We start from the raw sequence: 13,973 nt of genomic DNA on the forward strand, positions 1-13,973 counted from the left end.
TGGCCAGAATAGCTGTCTTGCATCATTTTAAAGTTCTGGTAAAAGCGCATTCACTGTCCTCCGTATAATTTCCTCCGACACTTAATATACATTGGCAAAAGTATGATTTATCCTCTACTCAACAATGGCTCGTATAATACATTCTTTTTGACAACAATTAAGGATTACCAGGTTACATGATGTGTCAATGCGCAAAACAATGTACTAAAAGCGAGTTTTAACTAGATAATTAACACAACAATAATTCGTATTCTGAAGACCCTATTCAATACACCAAAATCGTTAAACCCAGAGCCAATGTAGTACCTTTATATGTATTATCGATAACCGGAAACTTAAAAACAAAGAATTCTGCAGAGATAGACAACAAAAAAAAATGTTTATCTGTTGATTTATACTTTAATGTTTTATTTCATTAAAGTATAAATCAACCTCTCGTGGTATTTTTTTCCGGTCTTATAATAAATAGTCAATGGACAATCGATCTGTGTAAACCTCATCCAAATCCATTCGGTGATTATCCAAACAATATTATTTAATACTAATAGGCGCTTGTAATAATCATATACTTGTATAACAATATATAATTGTAAATATTATATTTTAGTTATACTCTCTTTGCTATCACAGTCTTTCAGAGTCGGTTGAAACGAGTCCGTGTAAACAACATATTTGCAATACTACGACAAAATTTTTGCGCTTGGGCAATCTTCATGTACCTGAAATAACTTGAAAAGCCGAATAAATATCGCTACGACGTACAATTACTATTAGTCGGTATATTTCCTATTTTAGTATTAACTTATAAATGTTCATTCATTTCTTTCAGGTTGAAACACAATGAGCACATTACATAGATAATCGTATTGTTGTGTGTAATATAAATATAATCCTACGCCGTTTTACTGGTTCCCGCAATTCAACAAAGGATATTACGGAAATGATAATGTTTTCATGAATATGGCCCAAATACATAATCACTAAAATAATGATAATATTAGCACTGTATTATATCAGTATATAGCAGCCCTGTATTGTATACTGATATAATACAGGGCTGGTATTATTATATTATATACCGTCCCACTGCCTGTCTGTTAGGAAATTCCTTATTGCATCCTGCCCTTTATCTGTTATGTTCGCAATTCGCATATAAATTAACACTGGCAGTGCACAAAACTCCATATATATTATAATAATTTTATAAAGTTTACTTAAACTTAATTATATTGTTAGGTATTAGAATCATCATGGATGAATAAAGTGATCGGATTATTAGTTATATAATGTGATAAATAGAAATCATATCATACGCCACTACTAAAAAACTGCAACGATTTTAATTCATAGAAAAATGTTATAGTTTGTAAACGTATTTTACGCTGTACAATGTCACTCACTCAAAACGAACCAATGAAATAAAATGTATAGACTTTAATCTGCACTGCATTTTGTCGTGTCGTGCTCACAGGAAACTATGTTAAAGAAAATAATAATTCTTGAGGAAAAAAAACAGCGATAGTTAAAATAAAAATGTTGTTAAATTCAGCTACTTTAGAATAGTGTTAGATGATGATTCGTTGGTAATCGTTGCATGTAATTACAATAATATTATAATTTAATCAAACATGTTTTCATTACCTTATTACATTTCGCATTCTCTTTCTTCTCAGTTCGCTACTTGTAAAGTATTTATGGGTGAAAATGAGAACATTTTCGCAGTGCACATAGTTTTCCTTGTACTATCTTATGAATCATACATTATTGTGAGCATAATTGTCAAGAGATCTCGATCCAGTCTTCCGTCTTCAATATAAAAAAGTGGGAATAGGGTCAATCTACTCCGTGCAAGGCATTTATATCACACATGGTACCGTGCTATTTTTAGAATAAATCTAAAGAAAACGAGTTACTTCCTTGAACGGTTATCATTTGTCCCCGTTTATACCACAAAGGGATAAAAAGTAACACGGCTCTATCTGGGTCAGCCATTTTTAGTCTAGTTTTAATCTTGTACGTGATATACCGTCTAACATATAACTCTAGCTAGGTCTTTTTAACGAGCCTCACTTCAGCGAACATAATGGTGGCAATTTTAAATGTAAATAATATGTAACTGATTGCGAGAATATCAATTGCATTGAACCGTTTTACGTACTTATTCGTATTTGATTTTACATTCGAATGTGTAAAGTTGGGAGGTTTTCTTTTTTAAATGTACCTACAGGATCTTTTTGATAGTTTGAAGTATCTAATAAGAGTTGTGAGTTGAATTTCTTTTGAATATAGCAAAGATATAGTATTATGATATTTAATCAGGTCATATAACATGATAAACTATAAGCTCTAAACATTAATCGGTCATTCAAATTACACAAGACAGTATGCTCAAACAATTTCTCCCCCGAACCTCATTATCGAATCTAAACAAACTCTCCAAATCATTCCCACTGGCTATACTTAAACACGTGAGGTCAACATACGCACATACAAATCAACACTTAGGCGTCCGCTCAAAATATATGAACTCGCGTATTGAAGAGAGAACAACACAGTCTTGTAGCAACATCGGCAAGTGTCGGATGGTGTCGGAGTGTGACCGTGAGTGTCGCGGCAAGTCGCGAGATCGCCCACGCATTGTCGCCTCTATTTATTGTATTACAGCGTTAAACGCACGATCCCAAAATATAAACGAACTTATTTTAGTGAGCGGTGTGCTCTTTCTATGGAGAGTTACCAATCAGCTGTTGGTGTTATTGCGGCTTTGGATATATTGAGATTTGACTCATTTTTAATTTAACTTCTATAGGCGAGTTGGTTACTGATGTTTTGTATGAAAACTAATGTATATTGTCTTATGTTAAAACTTCATACAACTAGAGAATGATAATATTCTAGGTATATCAGAATAATCTGAGGTTTTGAACAATAAACGAAACACCAATATATGAACCGTGTAGTAAAAGTGTTTCTTAATATTTTATCAAGGCCTATCTGAATGAAATATGACTTTTGTTCCAGTTTCCATGGGAATCTCAATTGCCTATGCCCTGGATTGTATGTTTATCTTAAAATTTACAAACGATTTTTCAGCATCCTTGGTGTTAACAGTTTATTTGCAGTTTGATTAAATTGGTAGTCAATATCGAGGGCTTCATAAGATAGGGAATAAAGCAAAACTAGTTAATTGTGTGAGGCTGAAATTTGGAATAAGTATCTTAATATACAAAACTTATATTTGATTTAATTAGATTTGTATAAAATATGAAAATATAAGCGAATAATTGGAAGTAACGCTGCGATATCTTGTAACAAGCAATGCCGATATATGCGGTTTTGTGATTTATTTTTGTACCCGTATTTACAGCTATTGGAAAATGTTGTACTATCGCTTTAAGTTCGCTTTTCCAAATATCGTAAACGTAACTACTTTGAAAAGCTACATGGGAAAATGGCTCATTGTAAAAGTATGATAATTTTATTGCCACAACGCAGTTTAACGGCTCACGAACGATTTCGCACCAAAGACGTTCGGTTATAATGGCTCTGTTTAATGGGCGAATATTTAAGACGCAGTTTCGCCAGACTCAAGCCTCGTACTTTTGGGTATTTCCCGTATTCACAAAAAATACTGCGCGGAAGTACACTGCACTGAAGACATAGTGTCAGTAATTTTATAGTTTTCTTTGGATTCGTCCAGCTTTGTTCATCTGACAGCAAATTCATGCAAAGTTGTATATTAATATAAGCCAACGAGAGCGTCTATATGCCTACGCACTGCGAAGACTGTCATCCTGTAAGCACTGAGAAAAAACTATAGCATTGCTTTTTACTTAGATAAGCAAAGTTTGTGAATACGAACCTAATTCACAATCCTCGAATATTTTTAGTGACGATTAACAGGCAAAGGTTTTTTCAGTTCACAGTTTAAATAGGCACTATTGTATTTTGTATGACAAATAATATACATAATTAAAGTATACAAAGAAAAGATGAGAAAAAAAGTCGTAAAAACCTTTTCGTTACGTATATTTATTATGAGATATACTCATTTATTGCTTCTTAGTCAAGAATATAAGGCAACGGCTTTTAATATATATTAGTCTACCACGTGACTTCGCTTGCATGAAATTCTTATTATAACAGAAAGTAAAAATTTTAATGTTGAATAAAAGAAGGACCTTTTTCAATTAAACGTGTTTTTTCTCTATCTTTGTGCCATTGCACTACGTTCTTCATCTTTAGATAGACGTATACTATTAGTACCCATTAATCACACAGGCTATATTACAATGGCGAATAGTGAAATTTTCTAAAAGCGAATCGGACGCAACATATTGGTACATACTTAGGCATAAATGCACTCTGCAAATTGTTCTAAAAATTATATTTTACGTAAGGTTACCAAAGGGCAGCCGGCAGGAAGCGGGTTATATGGACTATTCGCCACTGTTATTTTATCCTTCAAACTTACTCATTGTTGGCAAATTGGATGTTACGAAGGTACCTATTTAACGACCCGGATGATCATGATGATGATCTCGCATACCAACAACCTAAAATCTAGTAAACTACTAAGCTAGAAGACTTAAAAGATTCAAGGTTACCTATTTAATTTATGCTAAGACACACGACAAAATATTTAATATTAGATAACGTCATTACACTTATTAACCCTTTGACGTGGAAGAATGTCTTTGGTCTAGAAATTACTCTGTAAGCCGTACAGCATTAATAGTAAACGCAATTTCCTTTTGAAACAGTTATGTATTCACTTTCTTATTTAAGATTTAAATTACTTTTCTCTCGCGCACTACTTTGCCAGTGGACTCCAAGACAACGCTTTGAGCTTTTAATCTCTCGTTTACTCCCTCAGGAATTTAAGTTTATGATTAAATTCCACGTTTCTTGTAAGGTATTGAACCTATTTGTTAAAATGTTTTGAATTTGTTATAATGAATGGATTGGACACATTTTAAGCGTAATAAATGTCCTGTAATGTTCAATTAGAAAGAAATGATAAATAAGATGACATTTTGTCAAAATGATGGTAAGTTTCTTAACAATGTACACAGTTAGAAACAAAAATATTTTTCACGCTTGAATTATTATATACAAAACGGTATTAGAGAGATATTTGGAGACTGATTTAAAATATTTTCGCCGAACATTATCTAAATATAATTCATCAATATGTAACAGCTATGTTTTGATTAACTATAAAAAGTCTGTGGCAGCAGTCTTGGTCCTCCTAATTTTCATCGTGCCCTTCACATAATATCCGGAACAGCGTGTCCCGCCCCGCTCTTAATGATCTCAAGCCTCGTCGAGGCCCGCTTGAACAAAAGATGAACCATTACTATCATCGAGATATTGTGTGAAGTATGCTCGGAGATCGGTGATAACGTATTGTTTTGTAGAAAACAGCATTTATCGGAACTACTCAAGGTAAGTGCCAGCGCAGCTTGCTCATTGGCACGTACTTGGCGTGCTCTGCGGGCGCGCCAATATGAATATTGAATTTGCGTGCAAGGATGCAGATTACGGACACTAAGAGACAACACGCCTAACTACAGCTCCCCAACCTTTGTAATGTGATTTATGTTTGAACTTCGGCCATATAGCACGTTCTACTATGAACTTTGTCAAGCCGATATTAGTACATTCGCGTGCAAGTGACAACGTACGGACAACACAAATACATTATCAGTAATTGTACGTCTATACTGTCAATATATTTGTATTGGCGCACTCGAACTGGCACATCCTGCAACCTGCTACCTACGACAGCAGTGTATACAAGCGGATAGGAAAGCACACACCACATCAGAATCGTATATGCTTGACAGCACTTTAAAACGATATACTTGCTATGGATTAAATAAGGAAATGATTCGTTTCAGTTAAATATTTTGTTATTTACAAAACAATAAGTGCAATAATAATAGACTATTAGTCTGCATAATTTGGTATTATACATCCTGCTAGTTTATTCAACCTTGTCCTTATGATTCTACACATGTCAACCGCACGATTTACTGAGAGAAGTAAATCGTACGGGAATACTAGTCATTGCAAATGCTCAGTAAGTAAGTAAGTACCGTGTTTTTCAGAAATCAGTAATTAATCATCAATAATTCGCTATGACAATTATTCAGTTAGAAACGCGCCTCTACATTTTGTAACATTCGCCAAACATAATATTAAGGTTTTACACCTTAGATACACTGGTATCTGGTGGTATAACTTTACTCGCCAGTGCAAGTAAAGTTGTTTAATCAATAAAGTTCTATTCAGGTCCTCGAGAGTATAACCTAGCCCACAACTCTTTATAAGATGGTAGGAAACAATAGAGTAAAATGGTTGTAGCGGAGGAGTGGGTGTGAGTGGTGCGAGCTGCGCGTGATCGAGTGCTCGCGCGCGGCGTGCCTCCGCAAATATGCTGGAAGGGCACTTCTATATTTAGCATTCGATTTACAATGTTTGTGTTTATTTGTTACGACGAAATTATTTGCATTCGAGTAAAATTATCTCGTCAGTTTACCGTAATCTTGATGCACTTGATCAGGTTCTTGTAATATCAAATGGCAAATAGTTCAGTGAAATGTTACATTCTTTAGGCCTTACCTTGCGTTTTTTAGAGGACGCAATTTTATTTTTTTGAAGTGTAAGGGGGTCAGTGTAAAGCTAAAACCAAGTTTGCTGCAACATGCTGCCTCAGCTATAAGATGCCCACTGATAAACATATACCGCTCCCAAAAATATCCAGGGTGACCTATCGGAAGCGACCTGCGTCATGTGAGTTTCAGCTCCCCTTGTACCATCATCAGTGTGTGGTTGGTACAATACACTTTTATAGACAAATTGTAAAATATTTTTGGGTCAGTCTTTATATCGCCCGTTAAATTGAATTCCTGTGTATGGGATCCTATCCTGGACAAAGCTTGATAGAAAATCACCTAAACAATTTATTGCCCTGCCTTAGATTCGAATCCTAGTGTACAGCTCATTGGCATTGTCATGGGTCCGATATATTTTTTCAATTAGAACATATAATATATTGTCTTAATTACAAAATTTAAGAGATGTAAAATTTGCAAAGATAAAAAAATTCTTCATTTTCAAAAACAAAATACCTAAGAATTTTTCATTTCCACCTATATCACTCAAAGATAATAAATGTTAGAATACTAACTCTTAATTGCAAGCATTCCACGAAAAAGCAATTAAATTTTTTGCCGGACTTTTCAAGTTGAGTTGCAAAATTTTCATTAATTATTCGTAAAAACTTGATTTCCCGTTTGTAAAAACATTTTAGCTTAGCTACCATCGTATAGCGTTTTATTCCCATTTAAGTCAATAGATTACATTCAATACAAACATGACGAGATTTAAAACTCAACAAAATGACATCTAATTACTCTGTATTACCCCTAACCTTGCCCCACTTCGCAAATGCGTTCCATATGTACCGGCTAACTTCGCTAAACCCTAGTGAATGCATGAAATGTGTCCACGGCAATTCTGATTAACCCACTCACTACTCACTACATCTTTGTACCACGGATTTGGATTTATTTTAGTCCCTTCGATCTATATTCTAGTCTTACAGGCTGTGTCTGGAAATATTGTTGGCCGAGACAACATGTCCCCGGACTGCGCATTTTTAATGCCCTCAACAACATTTTTCAAGTACACTGCAAGTTGCGTTCAGTTTTATTTAACTGCGAAGGTCAACTTACATTCAACTTTGTAGCTTACCATTAGAGTTGCATTCGACCCTGTGTGTCAATAAATAAATGATGGTTTATCTCTTGCTCTTTCTATTTGCTTCTATTTTTAATAAGACGCCACATCACGTTTTCTAACTGCTAATACTCGCCTACGGATCACTCCCTAGGCGCGGAAAATGCTGACAGAGTGCCTTATTAAAACAATAAAAATAAAATAAAATACCAAATATAGCTTTGTAATCCAAAAAATATCAGAAAATGTTAATATCACAGTTTAAAACAACTTAGTTTCAACATGGACCCCTTTAGAATTCCTACATAAATGTTAAAATGATGTTCAAGGGTATCCAGTTAAGCGAAATACGTCAGAGGTTCTAGGAACGTGTTATATGTTTACGGGACTCCGAGTAGAACGCGCCGGGCACCCGACCTGATAGGTTGTAAATGCAATTTCTCCTCGCCCAGTGTTTCACTGATATTACAAATGGGGTGTTTGATTTCGATTGTGGTGTATTTGGCTACAAGAGTAAGAAGATCTAGTGCGTTAGTATCTAGTTTTGGGAAGGTTTTACGTATTAGTGAAGTGGTGATTTTTTATCTCCTTGTGATGTTACCGATTGCGTGATTGCAAAAATTTTTTGATTGCGGATGTATAAAGTGATTAGTTTTATGAACAAAGCTTATGTTATTATGATAATATAAATTATAAATTAATAAGTTGACCTACTTTTTATAATGTCAGCCGCCACTAAAGGAAGAAAACTAACTTAATAAGCTCCATCACTAGGCAGCTTTGAGAAACAATTGAAAATGCTTTATCTCGTGACGCAATATTAAAATTATAACTAAATTAATATCGTGAAGCTAAACTTTTTATTTGTTTGTACCAATGCGTTTGTATATATATATATATATATATATATATATATATATAATTAAAGCGAATTATTAGTTTATTAACCGATTTCAAAATAGGTGGAGGTTTTCAATTCGACAGTATGCTTTTTTTAAGTAACTATAAAACTTTTAATTTTATTTTAATGTTATATTTTAGTGAATACATTTCTATATTAATACAATACATGAATTATTTTATCCTTATGTATCATAACCTTATATGACTATATCCATACTCAATGCCGGTGAAATTATTGCACGTATGTGCTTAGAAGGTACTTAACAATAAGACTACAAATATATAGCTATTATACGCGTATGTTTCTATTTTTAAGAAGCAAGTGCGAATGAAATTGAATAAAATCCAATCTTCGTTAGCGAGCTAATATTTTTTTTTAATACAAGATTTATTTTAATCTATTTTCATTTGTCCCCAGGTCACTGCCAAAGCTCTGCTCCCAGGAAGAAGAAACTGCCCGTCCACCCCAGGGTGGGGTGGTCACATTCGAGCCAATTCAACACGACCATGACTTTTGCGAGAGAGTAGTCATTAATGTAAGTACATTTATAATTATAATTGATTATTAGTAGAATTGACAGTGGTGTCTCATATACGAAAAGCGGTGATTAATTCGCTTGCTTTGTTCCAAAACTGATATACCGGTTAGGGTTCCATTAAATTTCAACATCTTAAAAATACCAAATCTATTTTTTTTTCTGACACAATTAAATAGCTAATATGATGGTGGTGAAATAAATATTTACCATGAAAAAATGGTAGCGTCCTATAACGGTTGCTGCAATTATGCCGATGCGTTTTATGAATTGCAGAGCGGGTTTAGGCAACGCTCGGTGGAACCAGCTTGGAAAGAACGTTTAACATATTATTTGCTGGTGGTAGGTATGTCGTACACGCAGCGTTGTGTTCCAATTTTAAGGACATTGTAGCCAGCGTAATTACAGGGCATTATGAGACTCAACATGTTATGTCTCAGAGTGACGAGAGAAGTGGAGTGCCATACAGTACCCGCTTTATAATTCAAAGTTTTATATGGCGTTGCTATTAGGCGATTCTAGCGCTTACCATCGCTCGGGTGGCATACTTATATCGTTATTTGACTACAATAAAAAAATGTGCACTATCCGCAGAACGTAAGTACATATATAGACATGTTCTCTGGTTCTATAATAAATACGCCATAAATCTATTGCGTTAAAATCTAAGTTCAGACATAAAACTTTTGATAATTCAAGTAAACGATCAAAGTCGTACCGAATCGAATTACCGTAATTATTTGTAAATAATTTCACAGTTTAGTATGGGTAAGAATTCACGGTCACTGATAAATGTTAAGATTACGGCCACAGGAAAACATAAAATATAATAAGCAGTTGCAAAGTAAAGGAGCACGCTTGTCGCTTACGCCCTTGAAGTGTAGCTTTAATAAGTCTCGCGGTAAGTAAATTTTATAGAATTAGATATAAAGGCTACCAACACTCTACAACATTCTGAATCATATACAATATTTCTAGGAATATATGAGATATATTTTACAAATACTGACTGAATTCAATGTTTCTAAGTTTTTCAGTAACCTAATTTACCCCGCATAATTATATGGGACATCGACTTTGCCATACAGCAAGAATTTCTTGTAACGTAAACATTCCCTTAGATTTTTTATTATGAAATAGAATAGTTGCATGACGTCAAACAGTGATTCGGAACCACCTTACCTGTGAATGTTTAATAACGCATACATTACATTCCTTGCACGAAAATTTTCAATTTTAATGATGCAAGTAATTAAATTGTAGTTTCAAGGATATATTACTCATTGTTATAATAATATGTTTCCGCATTATTTACAATTTATGACTTTATATATATCATTATACTAGCTTTTGCTCGCGGCTTCGCCCGCGTGATTGAATTTTCCGGGATAAAAGTCCCACTATATATTTTCCCGGGATGTAGCCTATAACCTTCCCAGGGTCTTAAATTATCCTCTTACCAAATTGCATACAATTTAATAAACCCCAACTAGAGCAATGTAGCTTAAAGGGGCCTCTACGTGTTGGATCCATGTCCATGCTAACCTTTCAAAAAGACCGGTCTTTATACCGTGACTTCCTGCAAGAAAGTTTTTTAATGATATCATTCAACTCCGAATAGTATTTACTTTTAAATCGCCATAATAAAAGGTAATTAAAACACTCAGAAAACAATAACCCCCCCATCTTATATTAGAAGCTTATTCACATAAATGTGTCTAGACTATAGTTTATTATTTGCATTTTACAAACAATATATTATTGTAATGGTATTATAGTGATGTGATGATTAACAGATTAATATAATTTCCTGCTAATGGAGCGGAAATGTGTTTACGAAAACCTTATTTCATGTATCTAACCCGAGTTTATATACGTACGGCTTGACCCCCGACTGGCAGTCAGCACACAAAATGTTATGACGATGTTTAGTAATAATTAAAATAAATAAAAATGAACAAATACAGACCACTGAAAAAACAGTGCTATAGGATTTCGCAGAAATCGATTTATTGGTATGAATTACCCTTCTGGAACTATTGTCAATAAACTATAAATCGTATTGCGTGACAATGAAAAATGACGTTACAACATAAGAAAAAACGCAAAACAGTTATTAGAAAGTTCTGTTATACCCATCCCATCACAAGGTTCGTTATCTCCAATAAAAGCGTAGCTTTGCATATAGAATAGAAAGCTTAGAATGTTTTAAATCTGATAACAAACTGTGACCTCTATTCGAAATGGATTGAAAGCTTTTTCTGATCCATGTCACAGGTGACGAAAAAAAACAAAAACCTATCAAATGTTGGAACGTTGCGTCGCATGAGCTCACCCTTGAACTTTCATCTAGTTTGTTTGGTGAAACATCTATATTCTATAGTTCCAGAGGTCTAATCAGTGAAAATATAAACCAATGGTTGGTCTTTTGCATTCTTATGTAATTCAATATAATGACCAAATTATAATTGATTAAATAAGATTATTGCCAAGGAGATTAACGTTTTAAACCAATTATTATATAGAAAACTATACCGTCAATAAAATATATTTCAAGAATGAACCTTGCCAAAATCTTAACTTTTAATTAGTGAATTTATGATTCAGTGATTTATTTTTTGCATTCTTATGTAATACAATAAAAGATCGGAGGTGATAAAATAATGATGGATTGAAAATGTTAACGATTGAGATGACCTTTAAATCCAACAATATATTTTCGGTAAATAAAAGTTAGTTACAGGGAGATTCCTCAATTTTTAGTTCCTAACTAATAATAATGTTTTTTTTTTATTTCTTTCATTCTTGTGTAATTAAATAAAAGGAAGAAGAAGGTGACAATGTAATGAGTAATTTAAAAAGTTATTAAATAAAGAGATAAACCTTTAACGCCAATCATGCATTTGCGGTTTATAAAAATTGATTTCAGGATTATTCCTTTATTTTTTTCCTGCAAGCTTTATAGCTTGCAGGAAAAAATAAGTATTCAATAAGAATAAGTCAATACGCGGATATATTTATAACATTAGTAATGCTATACATATTATAGAAAAGGTACCAAACAGTCTCTATAATATTAATTGAAAGGATTAGTATAACATATTGCAGCTTTGATTCATTATAATTAACCAGAATCGCATCATTAGAAGATATCACAAATCTCCGAATGCCTTTATGCGCCGCAGAGTTATAAGCTGTCGTCTCCGAGCGTTTCTCCGCCCCTATCGCCCTTAGAAAATCTTAGTGCAGTAACTATCCGTTGTGCAATACACCTACTCCTGCACCACGCGCTCACTATGTTCCAAACAAGTTTCTCAGTATAACAATAATAGGGCTATAATTAGAATTACTTGGTTCCATATTTAGCTATAAACTGGTATTTTCGTCTCCCACTTTTTATCCCACGCCAATGTGACACTACACGAATTTTCAGCGACGTAAAAAGAATTAGTTTTAAGTCTAGCCATATGATCATGCTCTGAGGATTCTTTCTAAGAATCGTCCCAGGAAAATATTGTTAAAAACCTACAAAGACGAGACGAGCCAAAGGTCAGCCACTTCTTAATTTAAATGCAAGTCCATGTCTGTTGATTATAGTTCAAATGCTACTGTTAGGAATAAGGGATACGTGCCTACGCCAGTGTGCAGAGGATCGGATTATTTAACATCGGATTTCACAAAACGCCCCCGCTGTGATAGATCAGTGATCTGAGACGCCCTTGAGATCGAGTGCATTTACGTACTAAGTACTTGATTCTGAAACGTGACCGTGAATTAATTTGAGATTTCCCTTGTTGCAATAAAGGCACTCTAGGTAGTAAATCATATTGTTCAGGCCATAAGATCAATTGACGTTGTGTGATTATTGTATGGAGGAACTTTCGAGTTTCTTGCACTGCATGGCATGATTATTAATATATAAATATTTTCTTCTTTCTTCACTCTGAAGATGGAAAATAAGATAGATAAATCAATTTAAATATTGTGTGTATTTAGTGTAGAGTGAAATTTTTTTTTTTTCGCCTTGAAAGTGTCTTATTACTACCTCCCAGCCTTCGTGGGGGGCGACTGAGCGGTTATGTTGGGGTCTCCGTGCCTTACGACCCGGCGTTGCGCCGCCCGGATTTGATGTCGACCTTCAGGCGACCGCCGGGCCGAGTCCCTAACCTATATACAACGCACGGCATACCAACTAAAAATCCGCGGTGGCCCTCTTCGGCGCATTAGGGACGACTGCAGGCTTCCTCTGACGGAAATGTCTAAGTCTATATCCCCAGCCGCCCCTGCGCGGTGTCGCCTAGTACGGCCCGTCTCCTATGGGGGGGGGCTCAGATGCCCTCGCGCACCGAAGGACGCCCTCGGCGTCTACGGCAGCATGAGGCCAACTGCACACTGCCGTCCATCCCGGGGGTCAACCGAAAATTGTGCAAAGATGCACAAAAATGCACTACTAGGGCGGACAACCCCCTGCTGCCCGACGACGACCCCCATCGTGGCCCCTATTAGTCGCCTTTTACGACAGGCAGGGGATACCGTGGTGGAATTCTCCAAACGCCCCCAATCCACAGGGCGGAGTGTAGAGTGAACCTAAGCCAAAATAAAAAAAAAAAAAAATTGTCCATATTATAACAAATAAAATGTTTGTTCAGGTACGTGTGCGCAAGTTATCCATTAAGTCCGGTAAATAAATAAATAAATAATGAAAGCTGATTGTATTACCGGCGTGGCAATGGTCGGTTCGTCCACTCGAGAGGTGTTTACGACGCACGCGCACGGTGCTCGACAGTT

The 13,973-nt window shown here is 35.0% G+C and overlaps 1 protein-coding gene across 8 annotated transcripts in view; it reads left to right on the forward strand.

Annotated features, from left to right (window-relative positions):
* The window catches only part of LOC115449428 (potassium voltage-gated channel protein Shaker), a 329,332-nt gene that overhangs the window by 286,901 nt on the left and 28,458 nt on the right, over nucleotides 1-13,973 (forward strand). For all 8 annotated transcript variants that reach the window (XR_005113202.1, XR_005113200.1, XR_005113199.1 and 5 more), the window contains one exon: nucleotides 9,068-9,185. Coding sequence is in view for 4 of the 8 variants with exons in the window: in XM_037443933.1 (XP_037299830.1) it covers nucleotides 9,068-9,185 (118 nt within the window). In the remaining 4 variants the exon portion in view is untranslated. The remainder of the gene's footprint in view (nucleotides 1-9,067; nucleotides 9,186-13,973) is intronic.

This window comes from Manduca sexta, chromosome 27 (assembly GCF_014839805.1).
Source record: "Manduca sexta isolate Smith_Timp_Sample1 chromosome 27, JHU_Msex_v1.0, whole genome shotgun sequence".
In the NCBI taxonomy this organism is placed as follows: domain Eukaryota; kingdom Metazoa; phylum Arthropoda; class Insecta; order Lepidoptera; family Sphingidae; genus Manduca; species Manduca sexta.